This window comes from Ambystoma mexicanum, chromosome 3p (genome assembly GCF_040938575.1).
Source record: "Ambystoma mexicanum isolate Mex_15411 chromosome 3p, UKY_AmexF1_1, whole genome shotgun sequence".
NCBI classification, from domain to species: Eukaryota; Metazoa; Chordata; class Amphibia; order Caudata; family Ambystomatidae; genus Ambystoma; species Ambystoma mexicanum.
Window position 1 is genome coordinate 563737482 of NC_090925.1, and position 22774 is coordinate 563760255.

The window sequence follows — 22774 nt, forward strand, 5'->3', positions numbered from 1 at the left end:
TGAAGCCCAAGGACGTTGATATGCGCCGGGGAGGAGCATTGCACCAGAGGACCAAGTACCTGATTAAAGACAAGGAACAAGTTACTTACCTGTAACTGTTGTTCTCCAGCATGGGTCTGGCATGGATTCACATGCTCATGAATATTCCCCGTCGTCAGGCTGGGAATCCTCGGTAAAGAAAAAACCAGTATCAGTTTCGTTTCTGATCTGTCTTTCGTAGTAATAACCAATCACTGGTCTCTGCGTCATACTGACCACAGCCAATGACTGCCCTCTACCTAAGCACCGCCTCTGGCAGCCATCTTCAGATTTGGAAGCACGTGAAGTGGCAGTATGACCAAGTGAAGAGCCGCAGAGGGGTAGGCGGGAGGGTTCGCATGTGAATCCATGCCAGACCCATGCTGGAGAACAACAGTTACAGGTAAGTAACTTGTTCCTTCTCCAGCATGGGGTCTGGCATGGATTCACATGCTCATGAATAAAGAATACATAGCAGTACACACATGCACAACCACGGGAGGTGGCAAAGGCTCAACATTAAGCATCTTACCTCCTCACCAGGCTCACCTCAGGCGAACAGGTTGCGCAGCACTGCTTGGCCGACCCTAGACTCCTCCCTGGAATCCCGGTCGACGCAGTAGAATTTCGTGAAGGTGTGCGTCGACCTCCACGTAGCAGCCCTGCATATGTCCAGCAGGGGCACACCAGATAGGAACGCCGTGGTAGCTGCGATCGCTCTGGTGGAATGGGCTCTCGGACGGCCAGGCAGCGGTCGGTTTGCCAACCGGTGACAGCACATGATACAGCCGGAGAGCCATCTGGAGATGGAAGCCTTCGAGAGAGCCTTCCCCTGATTGACAGGTCCAAAATTCACAAAGAGTTGTGACGTCTTCCGAAAACCCTTCGTGCGGTCCACGTAGAACTTCAGCGCTCTAGCTACATCCAGCGAGTGCAAAGTCCTCTCAGCCGGCGACGAAGGCGACGGGAAGAACACAGGTAACACCAAGGGTTCGTTGAGATGGAAGTCCGACGGTACCTTGGGCATGAAGGAGGGGTGCGTCCTGAGCACTACCCTCGTGTCGTGGAAAGTCAAGTACGGGGCCTTGCAGGAAAGGGCCTGGATCTCTCCCACTCGTCGTGCAGAGGTGATGGCCACAAGAAAAGCTGTTTTCCACGATAGAAACTTCAACGGGGCCGAGTGCAGAGGCTCGAACGGAGGTCCCATGAGCTTGGTCAGCACCACGTTGAGCTCCCACGCCGGGGCTGGAGCCTTCACCGGCGGGAACGATCTGAACAGTCCCTTCATGAACTCTTTCACCAGACGATGAGACCACAAGGACGTCCGCCCCGTGGTTCTGGTGTATCGGGAGATCGCAGCAAGATGAATCTTGATGGACGCGTGTGCCAGACCAGCTTTGGCCAGCGTCAGCAGGTACGGCAGTACTTGGGGAGCCGTAATCCGTAGAGGGTTAATCTTCTGTGCGTGGCACCAGACAGAGAACCTCTTCCATTTGTGTCCGTAGCATTTAAGAGTCGAGGACGCCCTGGCCTTTGCAAGAACCTCTCTGCAATCGGCCGGTATGTCGTATCCTCCAAACTCTAGCGCTGCAGGAGCCAGGCCTGCAAGTTCAGCGACTTCGGGTCGTGGTGGAGGATGGCGCCTCCTTCCCTGGAGAGTAGATCCACGTCCGCCGGCAGCTTGATCGGCGGGGACGCTGACAAGTCCAGAAGGTCCGGGAACCATATCTGCCTCGGCCACGCAGGTGCGACGAGGATCATCCTGCACCGTGACCTCTTGAGCTGGTTGACGAGCCGGATTAGCAGAGGCAAGGGAGGGAACGCGTAGAGGAACAGGCCCTCCCAGGGGAACGAGAAAGCATCGCCCATGCTCCTCGTCTGGGGAAACCTGCTGGCGAACCTCCGGCACTTGGTGTTCGTCGCCGTCGCGAACAGGTCGATCCGGGGTGTGCCCCACCGTCGGAAGAGGCGATCCACCAGATCCTGCCGTAGTTCCCACTCGTGGCACGAGCGCAGCTCCCTGCTGAGTGAGTCGGCGATGGTGTTTTTTATCCCTGCCAGATGAAACGGCACCAGAAAAATCCCTTGGGCGACGGCCCAATGCCACAGGTCCTGCGCCTCCTTGGACAGCGCTGGGGACCTGGTTCCGCCCTGTTTCCTGATGTAAAACATGGTGGTGGTGTTGTCGGTGAAGATCCTCACCACCTTGCCCTTGAGGGACGGAAGGAAGGACCTGAGGGCCCAAAACACTGCACGGAGCTCCAGGACGTTGATATGCAGGGACTTCTCCGTCGGGAGCCTGAGTCCCCTTGCGTGCAGATTTTCGGTGTGCGCTCCCCACCCTTCCAGGGAGGCATCCGTGGTCACAGTCTCCTGGTGGGCTGGGGTCTGGAAGTCCATGCCCGCCGTCAGATGCGCGCGGGTGCCCCACCACCGTACCGCTCGTCGGAAACTCTCGTCGAGCTTGATCCTTTCCTCGAAGCTGCCCGTCGTCTGGATCCAGCGCGCATCCAGGAATTCTTGCAACGGGCGCATCCGGAGCCTGCACATGGGAATGAGGTAGATGCAGGAAGACATCATCCCGAGGAGGGACTTGATGGACCTCACTTTGGCCGCGTCGGCCACCAACATCCGTTGCACCTTGCCCAAGATGGTCCTGGTCCTCTCCTCCGACGGGGAGGCCAGAAGGGACACTGTGTCGAGCCTCGCTCCCAGAAACAGTGCGACTTGCGCGGGCACCAGGTGGGATTTGGCGTAGTTCACGGAGAATCCCAGGTCCGTGAGGAGTTGGACGGTCCTCGCCGTGTGGACCACGGCGAGCTCCCTCGTCTTGGCGCGGATGAGCCAGTCGTCCAGGTAGGGGTAGACGTGAATCCCCTCGCGGCGCAGCTGCGCCGCCACCGGTGCGAGGCACTTGGTGAATACCCTGGGTGCCGACCGTAGTCCGAAGGGAAGGGCTTTGAACTGGTAATGACGCCCTTGGACCACGAATCTGAGGAATTTTCGGTGCCCCTTTAGGATGGGAATGTGGAAGTAGGCATCCTCCAAATCCAACGACGATAGGAAGTCTCCTTCCTCCAGCTGACCCAGGACGTGCTGGAGGGTGACCATCCGGAACTTCTGCGCCTTGATGAACTTGTTCAGACGTCGCAGGTCTAGGATGGGGCGCCATCCACCCGTCTTCTTCTTCATGAGGAAGTATCGCGAGTAGACTCCGGAGCCCCGAAGCCTCTTTGGGACGAGTTCGATGGCGCCCTTTCTGAGCATCGCCTTCACCTCCAGGAGAAGTTGAGGGACGTGAAGTTCTTTCCTGGCCACGGGGGGGACGCGCGGGCACCTTCTTTGAAACTCGAGCGCGTGGCCCCGGGCCAGGGCGTCCAGCACCCAACGGTCGGTGGAGATGGACTCCCACACGCTGACGAAGCCCGCCAGCCGGCCTCCCACCGGGGTGCTTCGGTGGGGGCCCGACCCCACGGCCGGTTCAATCCTGCTTGGACGCGGCCTTGCCGCCTTGACCTCCTTGGCGACGACGGCGGGGTCCGCTAGACTTGCCTCGTCCTCTGTAGGCCTCTTGCGACGACGAGCGGGCCGCTTGACGGTAGGAAGCGAAACCGCCGCCGGAACCTTTGGAGGCGCCCTTGCCTCCGCCGCTCCGAAAGGGCGTTCGTCGTTGCTGCAGGACTCCAAGGGCCCGGGCCGTCTCGGTATCCGCCTTGATGGCCTGAAGGGAATCGTCCACTGTCTTCCCAAACAGGTTGTTCCCGTCGAAGGGCATGTCCAGGACTCTGGTCTGGACGTCCTGCCGAAAGTCCGTAGCTTTGAGCCATCCACGACGTCGAAGGCAAACGCCGTTGCCCAGCTGGCGGAACCCAGTGTCGGCGATGTCCGTCGCCACGGTGATGGCGTGGTCCGACGCCACCTCACCTTCCTGCAGGATCTCAAGGGCCTCCGCCCTCTTGTCGTCCGGCAGAAAATCCAGCAGGGGAGCTATCTTGTACCAGAGCTCCCTGTCGTAACGGGCCACGATAGCCAAGGCGTTGGCCGCTTTAATCGTCGTCGCTGCCGACGAGATGACTCTACGTCCCATAGCATCCAATTTCTTTCCCTCGCCGTCCGGCGGGGAAGTCGATGTGGAGGCCGCACCCCCCCCGCTTTCTTCCTGGCTGCCGCGGAGACGACGGAGTCCGGGGTAGGCTGCGCCCGGAGGCATAGGAGGGCCGTGTCCGGGACCCGGTATTTTTTCTCGTACCGGTCTCTTCTAGCTGGCGTCGTGGAAGGGTTCTTGAGGAGGGAAAGGCCCTCATCCCAAATGTCGTCCAACAGAGGCACTGCGAGGACCGTCTTCCTCTTGGCCTCGCGCCGCTGATAAAGGAAGCCTTCCTTTTTCTTCTCCTCAGGGCAGAGTTGGAAAAGCTCGGAGGCCCTGGAGATCATGGAGTGGAAAGATCCGATCTCGTCGGGCGGAGAAGCCCTGGTGGGAGGCGACGACGGAAAATCCTCGTCGTATGCCTCGTCGTCCGTACCCGTCGCTGCCGTGTCAGTCCCCGTATCATCCCCTCGGGTGGACGGGGAGGAGGGCTGGACGGGGCGCGACGGTTGAAAAGGAGGTGGTGGATGGATCCTTCTTTTCTTGGTAGGGGGAACACCAGAAGGTCCCGGTTCTGGATCCCCCGACGGGAGAGGTTCCTCCGTCGGTAACGGTAGCCTCGTCCTTATCTCGGAGCATAAGGACTGTATGGCCAACAAAATGGCCGCCGAGTTGTCTTGCGGCGCTGGCAGAGGGGAATCCGACGGGCGAGCAGGGGCCCCGTCGGTATCCTCGACGATGTCGTCGTCGTCACCTGCGTCGGGGTCCATTCCGACGGGCTGGCCTTCTTCCACGCCTAGGCCGTGGCTTAAGACCTCGATCAGCTCCTCTTCTGAGGTTGAGGCCGAATCTACGACGACGCCCTGCCCCCCCTTCTTCTTCCCCACGGAGGGTTTCACGGGGGTCCTATCGATGGGCACAAAGGAAGACTCCCTCCGAGGAGGCAGGGAGATTCTGGGCCCTGAGGTCGCCACCACTGGTGCAGCCACCACAGGCTGAGCCAGGGCCGCCGCGACCGTTTCGATAGAGGGCTTGGTCGGATGGATCAAGGCCTTCACCACCTTAGGTGCGCTCACCGCCTTATCCTTGAGGGAGGGGGCACTGCCACGCTCCTCCTCTGCCTTAGAGCTCGACCGGGGCCTCTCCAGGAGCTTCGCCGGGTGCTCGGCCTTCCTCTTACCCGACCCAGAGCGTTGGCTCGTGGCCGATGGTGCCGGGGAGGGTGCGCCCTGCCTGGCGCCCGTAGAGCCCGACCGTTCGGCGCTCCCGGTGCCAGCGGACTCGCGGTGCTTGGCCTTATGTTGGGCCCCCGTCGCCGGGGCGCCCTCAAAGGTCTTAGAAGACCGCTCGGATTTCTTCTTCTTCTCGCCAGACGGGCTCTTACCCTCCAGCCAGTTGGCGAGACGTTGATGGCGGTCCTTCATGGTCCGTTCCGACATGTTGCCGCAAAACGCACAGTCCTTCTCCACGTGCGTCTTGTCCTCATGAAGGCAGTAAAGGCAGAAAGAGTGTTCGTCCTCCTTGAAGACGTTCTGCAGCTGGCATCCAGGGCAGACCCTGAACAGCTTTCCGGGCGTCGAGCTTCCCTTCTCCTGGGCCATCTCCGAGACCGGGCCTGAGAAGCTTCTGGAGTCCTCCGAAGTGTAGCTCGACGAAATCTTCACCCTTGAGGGGCACAGATGAATCCGACACGGGTCCCCGTTGATCGGATGTAGGATCGGTGGAGCTTGAGGCTCTTTTGACCGAAAGAATCGAAGTTTTTTGTGAAAAAGCGCGAAAAATAGCACTAACGCTCGAGAGCAATAGCACGAGGATCCCAACACATGAACGTGCGGTAAAAATCTGAAGATGGCTGCCAGAGGCGGTGCTTAGGTAGAGGGCAGTCATTGGCTGTGGTCAGTATGACGCAGAGACCAGTGATTGGTTATTACTACGAAAGACAGATCAGAAACGAAACTGATACTGGTTTTTTCTTTACCGAGGATTCCCAGCCTGACGACGGGGAATATTCATGAGCATGTGAATCCATGCCAGACCCCATGCTGGAGAAAAAGACATTATCCGGGGAAGAGCGCGTGGCATTACAAGGTCGAAGCCAAACCCAGGAGCGCTGGTGAAAGCGGTCCGTTCCAGTCGACGTGGAAAAGAGGACTGAGGAATGGCGCCGGTGGGCAGAGTCAGGGGAGCACATGCTCAAAAGACCGCGCCTCTAAATTTAAAGGGGAAGAAGATTTATTTCTGGTGAAAAAGGTTCCGTCTCCCGTCCCTAGTGAGGGACGCTCATACATTATGGAGGAAAGGGGACGGGATGTAGGAGTAAGACAACCGGCGCCATTTTGACAAAATGGCCACCCATTGGTGCTATACTGCAGCATAGGAGTCAGCCTGCGGTAGGAAAGCACAATGGTAGGAAAATTAAACCACTGCCACCAGCCATTTAAAGTAGTGAGGGTAACAAAAAATGTTACATGAGAACGTAGGATAGGGGGCTATTAGGTTAAAAAAAAAAAACCTGCCCCCCCAGTACTCACAAGATGGTGTGTGCTGGACCTGGTTAGGCAGAATTGCATCCAGTACCCTCTGGGACCACCACACACAATTAGGACTACAGGTGTTAGCCAAACCAACCTTTGGTATAAGTCTGTACCACACAGCTTTTGGTAGCGAGCTGAGCTGCCAGGCTTATCTCAAGTGTGAATGTGAGCAGTGCAAGTAATTACACAGAGGACTTTCAATCACAGTGGGTCAAGTAGACACGTATACTCAAGGTTTCTTGGTAAAACACTTATTAATTTATTACACAATTATTTGGAAAACATTTCACTAGAAGGAGGCAACCTATTATATACAAATACACTTCAACACAAAACTAAGATTTTGAGACAGTTTGAGCTCCCCTGAAATAGGAGCAAAATGGCAGTTCAGTTACTTGGAAGTGAGCAAAAGGGACAAGGTCAGGAGAATAGATCCCATATACTTGTTAGACAGTGCACATCAGGACAGTTCACCAGAAGAGTTCAATAGGCCAGGCCAAAGTCAATGGGCTAGTGTTCTGAATAGGAAAGAGCAGTTCTGGTATCAAACTGTAAAGTCTTTACAAGCTGATTAGGCCTGCAAGTTGAGAAAGTTTCACAAACTTTCACCACCAGAGTGGCGTAATTTCAATCGGGTTGGCACAGTACCTTAGTATGAATAACAAAATGCAGCTGAAGACGTTGGTTCCTGGCAGTTCCTGCAGATCTCACTGTTTCGGAGCCTCAGTCGTGGGGACAAGAGGGAGGATGTGGGGGGACTCCTGCATTGCACAGGATCGTTGAAAAAGCAAACAAGATGGAGTCACTTAAGTTCCAGTAGCTGGAGCTTCAAGCCCACAAGCTGGTATCCCTCTCCCTGGTTCATCTTAACCAGCCTTGAGAATGGTATCCAGGTGGCTTATGAGTTGATTGGTCCCACCAACTCAAAGGAAGAAGTCGTCCTTGAAGGGGCTTCTCTGTCGAGATGGACTTGGCAATTCGGACCTGCAGCAGGGCTTCACTGGGCAAACCAACGGTCCAGAAGTCGCAGCAGCTGTCCTCGTCCATCTAGTCTTTGGTTCTTTCGTTCCAGTCTTTGACTCTGCCTTCCAGTCCAAGAGACTTTCCTTTTAAACAGTTTTCCCCCTTTCATTCCAACCTAGCTGTCACTCACCAGCAGGGTGGCTGTCCTTGCCAGACAGTCAGCCAGCCAATCAAGCCAGAGTGCATTTGGTTCTCCTAGGAGACTAAGCACAGGGACTTTCAGGCACCTCCCTCACTTCCTGTCCACCCCAGACACTCTGGATCCAGAGGCGGGTTTCACTCCTGAAGCCTGCCAAAGGCGAATGAACAAAGAGACCAAACCTGGTTTGGCGCACAGAGAAAAACTCGTAGGACCTTTCCAAAAAGAAATGGTGAAAAAACACCGGTACCCGTTTTAACAAAGGAGGCTCGGGCTTCATCTACATGGGAGTTCATTGTAAAACCACTGTCACTAGCCATTCTGAGAGGAAAGGGTAACATTTGACTGTTACATGAGTAGCTAGACATAGGGTATACTAAGTAACCCCTCCAGCACTCTATTGTAAGAGAGGGTGTGCTGGGTCTAGAAACGTACAGGACTAAGTGAAGTCAATTTCACTCTACCATTCTGGAAAACAGTAGTTCTCGGTCCCGGAGTGGTTCCCGCCATTCTTCTTCTTCCTTGTCCCGGCACTCTAGGAAGCGCCGTCACTGGTCGCCTTCTCCGTCCTCCTCAGAGGATGGTGCCTCAAGGAAGGTCGCATGCCAGACAAAGTCCTCAACTCCGGAGGAATAGGCTGCATTTAAAGAGCAAATGTTAACGATATTTCAATCGCAGGGCACGGGTCCGGTTGCGCCTTCTACCGAAGCCGGCCAGGATCGGTCTCGTACCATGGCTCGCACGCCTTCGGGCTCGAGTCCACGACACGAATCGCATCGTCAGCCTTCGAGGTCCCATACGGACAAGGATTCGAACATTCGCAAGAGACGCGCTTCTAGGTCTCAGTCCTCGTCGCCAGCAAGACCGCAGCAACTATTGAGGGCTCAAGGCCGGCGTAGACTGCACTGGCTCCTAGTGACTGCGATGATTAAGGTCAAAGCCCTCTGCATTGTCCACAAGGCCTTCTGGGGCCTGGGGGTCAATACCTTCAACTCTCTCTTCCTAAATATCTTCCTTCTCGAGTTCTTCGCTCATCCACCTCCAACTCCTTCAGGATCAGTCGCTTCTCCAAGCCACGAGTTGGTGGTAGATTTTTCTTCAGCTGGGGCCTCCCTCTGGAACCGCATCCCTTCCTCCCTGAAACTTGAGAACCATCTCCAGTTCTGGAAGCACCTCAAAACATTCCTCTTTGCTTCTGCTTTCTCTCCTCCTCTCCCCTGCTGAATTTCTGGCTGAAACTGTACTGGTTACCTGACCACCCTCTGATCTCGGGCCCAGGTCCCCTCCCCTGCCAGTTACACACTTGCACTGCCTCCCTGGAAAACCCGCACTTGGGGGCTGTTTTCTGTATCCCTACAGTCCCCCACCAGCACCAGACACCTCCAAATGTCAGCACTTACCGTTGCACTTGCCACTAGCTGGCCTACTGCTCTTATTGTTATTTTACCCTTGTATTGCACGGTCCCCTTCCCACCTCCCACTCTGCACTTTTCCTCTACACCTTCCCCTGCACTTGCGCAATCTGAATGACTCTGCCTGGTAGGATCGCTGTCTCCCCTGTTCCCCATCCCTTGCCCCGTCGCGCCTTGAAACACTTGTGTATAGGTGTGTTATAAATGCCATATCATATCACTCCAAAGAAAGCAACCTGGACATCCATCTCGGAGCTGGTTGAATTTCCACAGAGTTGCTGCTGGAAACTGTATAACCAGGGCGAGGAACACCAGATTGTGTGCATTGCTTTTAAGCTGGCCTACAGCTTCAGGAAGATCCTCCAGACTCCCAGGAACCAGGACTGACCAAGCCTGAGCCCCCTCAACAGAGTGCAGGACCCCAGAAGCAAGGAAAGCCCATCTTGACAGCCAGGAACCGCAGTGTTGCTATTTGTGGTAGACACAAGGAGCTGAAACACTTAAATGCCACTGAAAGTGAAGTTGCCGATTGCAAGTTTTGACCGTCCAAGTGCATTGCAGGAGTCAGACGTCCTCCCTCTTGTCCCCACGACTGAGGTTCAGGAACAGTGAGATCTGCAGAGCTGCACAGGAACATAAGTCATCGGCTGCATCTTTTTCTTCATTTCTAAGGTACTGTAAAACACCTGAGAGAACTGCCTCTTACTATAGAGTGCTTGCAACTTTTACAACTCACAAATCTAATCAGCATACGGCTCTACATTTGATTCTTCTTTTCATGAAAGACTCCTAAGAACTTTTGCAAAGACTTTTCCATTTACTTACCAGAATTGCTTCCTCCTATACAAAACTTTTGCCCATTAACTTTGGCTTAGCCTATTGAATTGTATGACTCTCCTTGAGGGATCCAAAAGTATTTGCCTGCTTAAGAATATTTGTGGTCTCCTGTTCTAACAACCTTTGTCTTTTACCAACTTCTAAGAATATTCTAAATGCCAACAGTAAGATATTAATTTCCCCAGCACCCTAGCTATTGAAGTCACCTGTGGGTATAGGTTGTGTCTGTGGGCCATTCCACAAGGGTCTTAACCGATTTAGAAACTGAGAGTCTACAGTATTGAAGTGCATTTGTGTGTTACCATTATACTTCTCCCTTCTGAAGAAGGCTTATTCTAACTGACTGATAAATAATTGTTTATGCAAAAAACATTGAGTGTAAGTTTATTTGAATACCTATAACTGTGAATCTCTGTGTAACTCCACTACAGCTCACACTGACCCCTCTTGAGATAAGCCTGGCTGCTCAACACGCTACCAAAACTGTGTAGTACAAGCTTATACCAAAGGTTGGGTTTCCTGTACCTGTAGTCAGAGTTGTTTGTAGTGTTCCCAGAGGGTACTGCATACAGACTTTGCCTAACAGCCCAAGATATGCTTCATTTATCAGGCTGGACAAGTAGGGAGGGGCAGTAATGTGTGGGTATTTGGGCGTGAGTGTAAGTACTTACATTTCATTAGGTCTCTCACTGGTAGCCAATGGATGTTTCTCCTGAAAGTAGTGATATGTTCTGACTTGAGAATGTTTAGTGCTGTTCTGATGGCATTTTTCTGTACAATTTGGAGTGTCTTAATGTTTTTAGATGAGGAGCATGCAAAGATGGAATTGCAATAATCAATCGTTGAAAGGATTAATGCTCTTGCCATAGTGATCTGATTCTCTTCTGTGAGATATGGTCTGTAAATTGTGAGGAGTTTGGCTGAATAAACTGATGCCGAGGTGATGGCATATTGCCGAAAAAGGGTGAGTGAAGAGTCAAGATAGACTCCTAAGGTCTTGGCTTCTTCATCAGTCATGATGAGGTTTCCATCTATGTCGAAGGATCGGTAAGACAGTGAGATTCTTAAATTTTGTATGGCTGTCCAAAATCAAGATCTCGGTCTTATCGTCATTAAGACAAAGCTCGTTCTGTGCCATCCAGGCTTGGATAGTGCGATAGATAGCATTTAATGCTTTAGCGTCGGTGTCGTAGTCCCCTGTGATATTAATTAGTATTTGGGTGTCAGCGTAGTTTGTGTATGTGACACCCATATTGTCTAATTTATCAAAGAGGGTTTTTTGTGAATGCATTATACATTGTAGGGGATACGCATTAACCCTGGGGCACTCCACAGGTGACTAAGGTAGGGCTAGTTGCTACGATGGAAGAGAAAACTCAGTTCGATTTGAGAAGAAGGATTTAATCCAAGCTGTTGCGTTATTTGAAAAGTGGGCATCGTTAGCTAGGTGACAGCATAGGATGTTGTGATTTACAAATGCTGCCGGACGGTCCAATGAGGAGGAGGATGGCCAAGTCACATCTATCTCTTATCTGATCCATTTGAGATTTTAGGTCTACAAAAGCAGTTTCCGTGCCGTGGCCTGGGCGGAAACCTGATTGTCGGGAGGCCCAGCAGGTGGTGCGTTTCTAGGTATTATTTAATTTGGACATATGTGATCCTATCAAGAATTTTTAGCAGTAACGGAACCGTTGTGATGGCCCGGACATTAGTTGTTACGGTAGGGTCCAAGGTAGTTTTTCTCAGTAATGGCAATTCCCAAGCTTCCTTGAGGTTGTCCGGTACTTTGTTAAAAGGCAAATGAATTATTTATGAGTGAGGTGATGAAAGGTGCCAGGGTTGTCTGTGCAGTCTTTGATTAAAGTCGCTGGACAGATAGGACCTTGGCAGCATGAAGGTTTGAGTCGTATTATGATTTTTGAAGTCTCGTCTATCGTAATAGGGGCAAACTCGAACTTTGAGAGTGGTTTAGATAAGTTATGTTCGATGGTGGGTTGCTGAGGAGTGGCTAGGGAGAATTCTCATACATGTGCTAATTTCCTTCACCTTAGAGACCTCCAACAACTTTGCTGGATTTTGAGAACTTGATTCTTACCTGGGAAGAGTGCGAGCCTTTTTTCCTACTCAAATATTTTGATGTGTGGTTTACTCTTGTGTTCTTTGGTTATGGAGTTTTAAGATCACTCCATATGAATCTTTTCATGTGTGTTACACAGCACCCTCAGTGCAGTGACACAGGGATGTCTTTTTTAGTCTTCCCAAAGGTTTAAAGACCTTCTCCGGGATAAACTAATGTTTCCCAGAGAAAGTAAGGTTAAATTGACTTTACTAGTCTTTTTAAATTTCTAGACCCAGCACACACCATCTTCCTATTAAGTGCAGGAGGGGTTACCTAGTAACCCTGTGTCTAGAAACTCATGTAGCAGTCAAATGCTACCCTTTCCTATCGAAATGGCTGGTGACAGTGGTGTTAGAACAAACTACCATGATTTTTCCCGACCGCGAACAGCGGTAGCTAAAAATCGCGTGAGCCATGTTTTTCAATATGGCGCCTTAAACCCCTTTGTTTAAACGGGTTCCGGTCGTCTTTGTTTGCCATTTCTTTTTGGAAAGGTCCTAGTGTTTGTTTCCATGACTTTGGCAGGCTTCAGGACTGAAGATCGCCTCTGGTGTCTGAGTGTCTGGGGTGGGCAGGAAGTGAGTGAGGTGCCCGAAACTCCCTGTGCTTAGTCTCCTAGGAGACCCAAATGCACTCTGGCATGATTGGCGGCTGACTATCCAGCAAGGACAGCCACCCTGCTAGGAAGTGGCAGCTAAACTGTTTAAAAGGCGAGTCTCCTGGACTGGAAAGCAGAGTCGACCACTGGGACGAAAGAACCGAAGACAAGCTGGAAGAGGACGGCTGCTGCAACTCCTGGACCGCTAGTTTGCCCTGTGAAGCCCTGCTGCAAGCAGGGACGTCTTTATGGGAGGGCAAAAGGGGCACTTGCCCAGGGCCCCCACCCTGGAGGGGGCCTCCACAAGGCTGCCTGATCTAAATTAAGATTCCATGGTTCACCAGACTTAAGTAGCACACGCCAGGAGATTTTATGGCATGCCGCTGAGGCGCTAAACCTATTGCCTGTCTATTTTGACAAGTTCATTCTGCCTTGATCAATTAATCATGTATTGCTATCTGTGTTCACTGTGGAATACATAGTTTGTGTGTTCCGTACTGCACAACTTCTGTAGCATTCTTTCCTTCTTGTGAGAATGATGTTGATCATGTGCAATAGCTAAAGTTGAAATCCATATTAATAAATTGAGTGCCACAATGGTTCAGATGTTAGCTCAGTGTGTTAAGCACACTTTGCAGAGATGTGTGTTCATATGAAAGATTAGAAGAGCACATTCCAGCAAGGCTGGCTGAACCTTTCCGATGTCTGAAGTTTATAAACCTACCTGCATAGGTACTTGGTTTTGCAAGATAAGAGGTGCTATTACCTGCACCAGATAGGGGTTGCTATATAAACTAACATGTCATTCGTATGGTGAAGTTCTAGAAATTGGTTTGTTCAGATGGGGCGTTCTAAAACGTAGGCAATCCCCTCCAAAGATGAGCATAAACTATTAGTCCAAAAGGTGAATAAAAGACTGTGGAACCAAAGTGTTCATGCTTGTATCCTGGCTTTGCCAGCAGACCATACAGTGATCCTGGTCAAATCATATATCTCTTGCATTACTGTTCGGTCTTCTGTGAGGTTCGCCTTCTTGCATGCTGGTGGCATCGTTTAGCTCATTACTTGATCTTTCTTCTTATGTAGGCCATTTTAGTGGAAGGGGTGGTAGACAGCAGAGAGCGGACCAGATGTTATAGGCATTGGGCCAGCATATTTTAAGGTCTGTTCGTTTGTCAAACAACTTTTTGCTTTTTGTATAAAAGTCAAATGTTTTTCTGTGCGTTTATGGATGACAATTTCACAAGCCATTGTTTTGGAAGTATTTAAAGCTTAAAAGTACAGAAGACATACCTAGATTAAATCTGTTAAATCACATTGATTGGTATGCAGGTACTTAAATACTTCCCTTGATGACAGAGAACTTAACTAGAATCATTCCCATTTTGCGTAACCACCTTCTGTAATATTTCGGTTTTAAAAATTGTCAGGTTTGCAAATGTGATTTATGTACTTTGCAAGTCAGTTTTATAAAATGAGATTGTTTAAGTACATGGTAAGAGCACAAATCCCAGCTTGACCCCTTAAGCAATATGTGATCCTGGGCATCTCATTTAATCTTGTGTTGCCTAACCTCTCAGTGTTGGCAGTCCCTAAACCTTTCAAAATTGTCAGCCCCTCAGTGTGATTTCCTTCTCAGGGGATGATCTTCATAAAATCCTCACTCATGGTTTCACTGGCTATAGGGTTGTTTCCACTATAATAGTGAGCATTGATATACTGTACACCACAGGCACTTGTCCCCTTGATCTCGAATGGCAATGCTATTTGAAAACCATGTCCCACTTCTAAATTCGGTCTGTCTGGATAGAGGCACCTTCCTGGTAGCTTCTAATCTGCCTCCACTACCCATGCTATGGTATGTGTAGCTTTCTCCTTCCTTACAATTGGTCTACTCTATCCATGCTTGAGCACTTTTGCATTCTCTGAGTCAGCTAATGTGTGCAGTCTGCCTATTCTGGGTTGCATGTACCTTTTACATACAGTACTGTATTAATACTACAGGCTACATATCTTCCCGGATGATATTGATAAAATGTATCCTGTTTCTATACTATGAGAAGTAACCTCTTCGTAGATTGCTAATGTTGGCCTTCAAATGCTACTTGTTTATAAATCTGATTAGAGCAAGAATGAAGAGGGTAAGGGGACTTAAAGGGAGTAAACATGCTCATTTGCGAGGCGGCATGTCTACCTATGGGTTTTGCTCACAGTGGGGGGGGGGGAGGGGCAGGTGTGCCACCAGATATACTTGATCACTTAATTCCTTTGGTTCGATTGAGGGGGGCCCCAAAGATGTCCATGCCCAGGGCCCCAAAAAACTTAAGATGGCCCTGGCTGCAGGTCCGAATTGCCAAGTTCATCTCGACAGAGAAGCCCCTTCAAGGACGACTTCTTCCTTTGAGTTGGTGGGACCAATCAACTCATAAGCCACCTGGATACCATTCTCAAAGCTGGTTAGGATTAACCAGGGGGAAGTACACCAGCTTGTGTGCTTGAAGAACAGCTACTCAAACTTAAGTGACTCCATTTTGTCAGTGTTTTCTGACAATCCCGTGTAGGAGTCCCCCAACGTCCTACCTTTTGTCCCCACGACTGAGGCTCAGAACAGTGAGATCTGCAGGAACCAACGTCTTCAGTTGCATCTTTTGCTTCATGCTAAGGTACTGTGCCAATCCGATTGAGAGAACGCTTCTCTCGCGGTGAAAGTTTGTGGAACTTTCCCCAACTTACAGCCCTAATCTGCTTGTGACCCAACATATGATTCCTTTTCGTACAAATTACCTTTGATAACTTTGGCAGACTTTACTGTTTATTTCAAGAACTGCTCTTTCCTATCCAAGACACTAGTCCATTGACTTTGGCCAATGCCTATTGAACTGAATCGAGTCCTCTAGTGAACTATAACTATTTGTACTGCCTAAGAAAGTATTTGTGGTCTATTCTATTAACTTGTGCCTTTGACTTCCCATTCAAAAAACTGAAATTCCCGTTGGCTCCTATTTCAGGGGAGCTTAAATTGTTCTGAAACGTATTGGTTTTGTGTTGAAGTATATTGGTGTATAATATCAAGTTGCCTCCCTCTAGTGAATGTTTTCTAAATGATTGTGTAATAAATGTATAAGTGTTTTACCAATAAACCTTGAGTATAAGTGTCTACTTGAACCACTGTGATTGCAAGACCTCTTAACTTTTTGTACTGCTCAGATTCCCTCTTGAGATAAGCCTGGCTGCTCAGCTCGCTACCACAAAACTGTGTAGTACAGACTTATACCCAAAGGTTGGTTTTTGCTTACACTTGTAGTCCTAATTGTATGTGGTGGTCCCAGAGGGTACTGCATGCAATTCTGCCTAACAGGAGTGTTGAGTTCTGTTAGGCAAGATTGTATGCAGTACCGTTTGGGTGCACTACAACAACCTTGACCTCCTGGCAATAGAAACTCAACCTTTGTTATAAGTCTGCACTACACAGGTTGCTAGCGTGTGGAGCAGCCAGAGCTATAGTGGACTTATACCGAGATTCAAAGTGACAAGTATTTGTTAGGGAGAATTCTCAGAAATGTGCTAATTTCCTCTACCTTAGAGACCCCCAGCACCTTTGCTCGATTTTGAGGACTTGATTTTCTTACCTGGAGAGAGCGAGACCCTTTTTTCCCACTCTTCTCATGTATTTTAAAGTGATTTTGAACACTTTCTCTTTTGTTTGTGGAGCCTAACAAACTCCATAGGCGGCATCTTTTACATTGTGTCACACTGTACCTTCAGTGCAGTGACACAGGGAAGTCCTTCCAGGTTTCCCAAAGGTTTAAATAGCTTCTCTGGGATAAACTACTGTTTCTCAGAGCAGTAAAGAGAAATTGACTTTACTTACATTTTGTACCTTGATAGATTCAGCACACACTGTCAATAGGGTGCTGGAGGGGCTACGCAACCCGCGGTAAATGCACACCACAGTAGTTAAAACAAAACCACTGCAACCAGCCATTCAGTGGGGAAAGGGTAACCATGCTACATGAGAAGCTAGACAAAGGGGATACTAGGTAATCCCTCCAGCACCCTATTGTAAATTAGTGTGTGTGCTGGGTCTAGAAAGCTACAAATGTAAGTAAAGTCAATTTCGCTTTACTGCTCCGGGAAACAGTAGTTTATCCCAGAGAAGGTATTTAAACCTTGGGAAATCTGCAGGACTTCCCTGTGCCACTGCACTGAAGGTGATGTGTGACACAATGTAAAAGATGATGCCTATTGAGTTTGTCAGGCTCCATAACCAAAAGAAACAACTCAGAAATCACATTAAAATACATGAGAGTGGGGAAAAAGGGTCACACACTCCAGGTTACAAAAATCAAGTCCTCAAAATCCAGCAAAGTAGCTGGGGGTCTCTAAGGTGGAGGGAATTAGCAAATTTCTGAGAATTCTCATTAACAGGTTGATGGGTGGCTTTTCTGTAGTCGGATGCTAATGAGGTGAACTGATGTTTATTAGTAATTGAAGGGTTTTTCCCTCCAGTTATTTTCTGCATTTTTTTTTCTTCTACATAGGTCTGAGTTTGGATGTGAACCATTGATTAAGGTGTGCTTTAGGTTTAGCTTTGCAGTTAACCATGCGGGCCACTGCATCCAAGGCTGCTTCCATAGCTTAGTTATAGGTGGTTACTAAGGAGGACGGGTGGGCTACATTTTCAGTATGTGTGGTGAGCTGTGAGATCAGGGGGGAGGGGTGAGGGAGTATATTGTCAGGCGTTCTATTACGTGCTTGGGTTGCATGTGCCATAGGGATAGATGGGCTACAGAGTGTTGGTATTGATTAAGAATAGCATAGAATTATGGTGAGACCATGGGCAAGGATCATTGTTAGATGTGTGTGGTGCAATTATGGTCAGCTAGCCAATCAAGCGTGCAACCTTTAGAATGGGTTGGTCCAAAGGATCATAAAGTGAACCCTTAAGTTTCGATGGTGTTGGCTAAGAAGGAGGCTTGAGTGTCAGAGATATCGTAGAGTCCTAAGTTGAAATCTCCAAGGATAACAACTTTGGAAGTGGGTTTTATATCTGCAGTTAGAAGGGCGGCAATGTCCTCGTCAAAGGAGGCGATGGGAACTAGGTCTATCAACAAGGTGCAAAGTTAGTGAGGCCATGGCCAAGATGGTGATCTTAGTAGACAGAAGTTTGCCTGATATGAAGGGAGCGTTAAGAATTTCTTTAATGTTGAGATTGGATTTGAAGATAAAGGCAATGCCTCCTCCGTTTGTGCTGGTTCTATCCTTTCTAATGATCGCATAGCCATCCGGTAGGGCAAGGGCTAATGAAGGGCCTGCTGCAGTGTGCAACCAGGTTTCCGTTATGGCAATAAAGCCGAGGTCATTGGTAGTAATGAGGTCTGATATGTCCAGGGCATGTGCTGGAATTGATCTAGCATTGATTAAGGCGCCTTTAATTTGTACAGATGTGTTGCCATCTTTGTCACTAATGGGTTTTGTTTTAGTTGCAATTGGGGCACGTTTCGACCTATGCTTAGGCAGATTATTTTTCTTAGTCTGATTCAAGCAAATGTTTATAGTTTCATCAAGTGGATTAAGAGCAGTGGTCCTAGTAGGATTTAAATTGCCCAAAGGGTGAGAGGCTTGCCTATAGTTTTGGTACAACAGGTAATTTTTTGTCCTGACTAAGTCTGTCGTTTCTCTGGTTGATAGCAAAGACCAATGTTTTAGTATCGTTATTGTTATACTTGAGTGTAGATCAGCAAGAGGGTATGTCATGAGTAGGAACCTACCTAGAATAACTGAGTCATTCATAAAGTGTAACATTGGTTTTTGCTTTCCCTGGTCTGCATTAGACAGACACAAAAAGAGTCATAGGTTTATACCTGCCCCGATTTCCTTATAGCTCCTTGAAAAAGTATATGGGTTTTACTTACCTTGAGTTAGCTGTGTGCCATTCAAAAATAAGTTACACGAGTTATTGCTTATCTCAATCTGTGTTTGATCTCAAAAGCACATGTAATTGAATATTACATCCTTAGGTTTTACTCACCTAGTATTACTGTTATCACAAAAGTAGTCATAGGTTTTTACTGTACCTAGAATAAGTGTACAATTATTGACAAAACGTATATTGTCAAGTTGACCGATTATGTGATTTGTGACTGAGCGTCACGTACAACTGGTAGGGTTTACTACCCTTGAATTACTGAATGTAATCTGAAACTAACAATTGATTTTTACCCTGAAAATAGGTGTGACCTATACGGAATGTGTATGAAAAGAATATACTTCCCTAGAACTACTGTTGGGTGTTCCAAATAAGGTGTATGCTTTGGTCTGTGTACCTTCAAGCATTGTGTGTTTTTATAATTGTGATTACATATAATGTGATAGTATTCATTTCTCCCAAGATTGATCTGGGCTTACTTGTATTTAAATAAACCATTTATTTTTTACAATACATAGTGTTTGTTTCTCTTTGGAACATTTTATATTACAATTTAATTCGTACTGATTCTACAGCCCTCTATCCCCAAGATAAGCATGAATACTCGGTCTATGCTACCATGAACTTACTAAGCCCTTAGTTGGACTTCAGAAAAACTGCCTTAATAGCCATACACAGAAAATATATAAACTTCAGTTTAACCCAGTATCCAAACAAATCTGAAAGTATATATGGTGAATTACCCACATTCTCCCCATATATGTAATCTCCATAAAACATAAGGTGGGCCCCACTGTGCTAATAAGGAATTGTAAGGGCAGGCCCCTTCGCTACATTTGGCAATCCACTCAGCTGGCAGGTACTTCAAAGGACAAATATGTGGCACGAGGACAGCCGACCTTGTGCCAATTATTGGACATATACAAGCTGAGCTTTTCTGCACAGAACATGTTGCAGCAAGAACCCGGAGGCTGGCAAACCACATCAACACCATTCAAATTATGGAAAAATCCAAGCTCTACAATCTTAAACTAGAAGAAAGCATTTGAGAAATATACCATGTGATTAATCGAAAATGATAGTAAAAGAATGAAGCGTTAAAACCTGTACCAGAGGGCTCGATCAAGTGTTAAGTGACCCTGAAAAGTGAGTAGTACACAAAGGACCGAAAAGGCCTCTAATGTGGGCGATTGTCAACTAGCACATATTAGCAGACTCTGTTGTGGCCTTCAATGCAACTAGAGCTTGTGGGGGTAGGGGTGTGGCAGTGTCAACTGGGGCTTTCTGTGGCACAGCCTGTCCATGTCTCCTTGAGCAGAGTATATACATCACAAAGGGATGCTTGGTATGCAGTCTTCTACATGAGATTAAAGCCTCATTCCAAGCTTGTTGATTGGCTATAGAGGTAGAAGCTGAGATGAATCAAGTAGTAACAGTTGCAGGCCCTGGTATATATTGCACTAGATCATAATTTCGCAAGGACGAATTACCTTGAAAGAGAGGTTGCTTGGTTCCAAGGTTACTGGAATTGGAGGACATAGAATTGTTATAGAAGTCAGAACTTGTCAAATCACCCAAGATGGCATCCAAATGATCCAGGTCTCCACTTATCTGAAAGAGATGCACGATTGGCACTGAGGCACGTTCACAGTTTCTTGTGCAATATAGGCAATTACATATTTACACAATTGTCTTCAAACAATGCCCATGTCTACAACATGCTTTTACCCCCCTTCCCCCCACCATTAAACATCAAGCTACTTTTAATAGCAATGTGGGAACAGAAATATGTTAAAAAAATAACTATGAAGCTATTCCCTTATTGACTGCTAACCGAAAGTCACATTATTGAAGTAACCGTTTAGTTTTAGCCTTGCATTTATCAAACCGTATTTCAATTTAAACTCTTCACATGATCGTCAGTTTCCAATGAGATGTAAGGTGAGCAACTTCAGTACATAGACTGAGCTAATAAGTTAATGTAGTAGTGGTGTAGTTTGCTTAGGGAATAATTATAAATTACTCACCGTAGTGAGTAGTTCTTAGTCCCCTTTCCTCCATACTGCATGGGCGACACTTCCTAGGGACGGGAGACAACCATTTTCACCAGAAAAAACCTTCCCTTTAAATTTAGAGGCGCACAGGGGTGCGGCCCTGGGAGCATGCGCTACCCTGACTCTGCCGCCACACCTCCGTCCCATTGGCGCATCGACAATATTTAACACTGCCTAATGACACCAGTATTATTAGGGGGGAGGATGGTGGGACGTTTGGAGGAAAGGGGACTGAGGACTAAGAGTATGTTAGTCACTACGATGAGTAACTTCTAATTACTCTTACGTCCCGTCCCCTTTCCTCCATACTGCATGGGCAATTACAACTGAAGGTAGCCCCAGGGTGGAGAGGAGACCCTCCTTAAGCAAATAGGTTCCTTAGCCCCACCTGTCCGAAGGCCGCGACTTCGAACCGGCGTCCAAAGAATATTGTTTGCAGAAAGCCGAAGGGGTGGCCCAGATGGGCGCCCTGCTGATGACCTGCCACACAACCTGCCATTGGAATGCAATGGCTGTGGCTCCGACAGAGTGAGTGTGCATGTTAGCCGGCAGCGGCTTATGCTGCCCTTCGTAGGCCTCCTTGAGGCCTTGGATGCTTTATATCCGGGCATGTATCCCCCCCGAAGGTGACAAACGGTGCGTCCGACTTGCGGAAGCCCTTGGTTCTGTCCAGATAGAATTTCAGAGTGCATCTGACTTCCAGACAGTGCCAGACTCTCGGAGCCTCGTCCTTGGGGTCAGCAAAAAACGCAGGAAAGACTATTTCTTAGTTTAGATGGAAAGGCGGGTACCTTAGTTAAGAATGCGGGGTGTGTCCGCAGGACCACTTTATCGCTGTGAAAAGTGGTAGTGTTCTGAGGCCACTAGAGCCTGGATCTCACTGACTTGCACGTAGAGGTGAGGCCCACTAACAAAGTTGTTTTAATGGTGACCAGCCTGATGTCCACAGACACCATTGGCTCGAAGGGTTTCTGCGCCAAAGCGCCCAACACCACATTGAGGTCCCACACAGGGTGTGGCTTCTTGATGGGCGGATAGAGCCTCAACAGGCCTGCCAAATGTCTCCTGCCTATTGGGTTGAAGGAGGAGAAGGCCGCCTCCTCCGGATTTCTGTAGGCCCCCATAGCTTCCAGATAGGTGCGGCATGTGTCCACCTGTACAAGTGAGTCGCAAGGTGTGCCGAGAAGGAAAGCACATCATCCAGCGTGCATGTAAGAGGGTCGATCTCCTCAGCGCCGCTCAATGACAAAACCTAGTCCATTTACTCTTGTATTGGCTCGTGGTAGCCCTGCTCCTGGCGCCCTGAATGATTTCCAGGTTAGCCTGTGATAGGCTCAGGTGCTTGAGCATGGCCTGCTCAGGAACCACGTTGCCAGGGCCAACTTCTGTGGACGGGCTGGCACCATCAGAAGATTAATGGGTGGTCTGGCCGAGAGCCACCATGGAGCTATCAGAATGATACTGAGGTGACACGATTCCTTTATCTTCGGGACGAGTTCTATCCCACCCTTGTCCAGCATCGCTCTTACCTCTTGAAGCAGTTGCGGAATGTGGTTTTCCTTCCTGGCCACAGGTGGAAAACGGGGACACTTCCTTTGGAACTCCAGGGTGTGTCCGTGGGCCAGGGCATCCAGCACCCAACTTGTCGGTGGAGATGCACTTCCACACACCCACGAAGTTCACCAGCCGGCCTCCCACATGGGTGCTCATTTGGGGGCCCAACGTCAGGGCTGGTTCAGTCTTGTTTCTCAGAGGCCGTACCACCTTGGGCCCCTTGGCAACAACAATGATTACCTCCAGCCTTGCTGCGACCCCTGTAGGCTTCCTGTGACGAAGAACAGGCCGCTTGACGGTACGAAGAAAAGCTGTGATCGAATCCTTTGGAGGCACCCTGTGACTTGCCGCCGAAAGGACGGCCATTGCTGCTGGAGTGTGCCCAAGGCACGGGCCGTCTCAGAGTCTGCCTTGATAGCCTGCAGCGACTCGTCCACAGTCTTGCCAAACAAGTTGTCCCTGTCAAAGGA

The 22774-nt window shown here is 49.0% G+C and overlaps 1 protein-coding gene across 6 annotated transcripts in view; it reads right to left on the bottom strand.

The window, feature by feature from the left end:
* NCOA3 (nuclear receptor coactivator 3) overlaps positions 1–22774 on the bottom strand; it is a 1125593-nt gene that overhangs the window by 361798 nt on the left and 741021 nt on the right. For all 6 annotated transcript variants that reach the window (XM_069651291.1, XM_069651290.1, XM_069651288.1 and 3 more), the window contains one exon: positions 20187–20307. In XM_069651291.1, coding sequence (XP_069507392.1) covers positions 20187–20307 — 121 coding nt within the window. The remainder of the gene's footprint in view (positions 1–20186; positions 20308–22774) is intronic.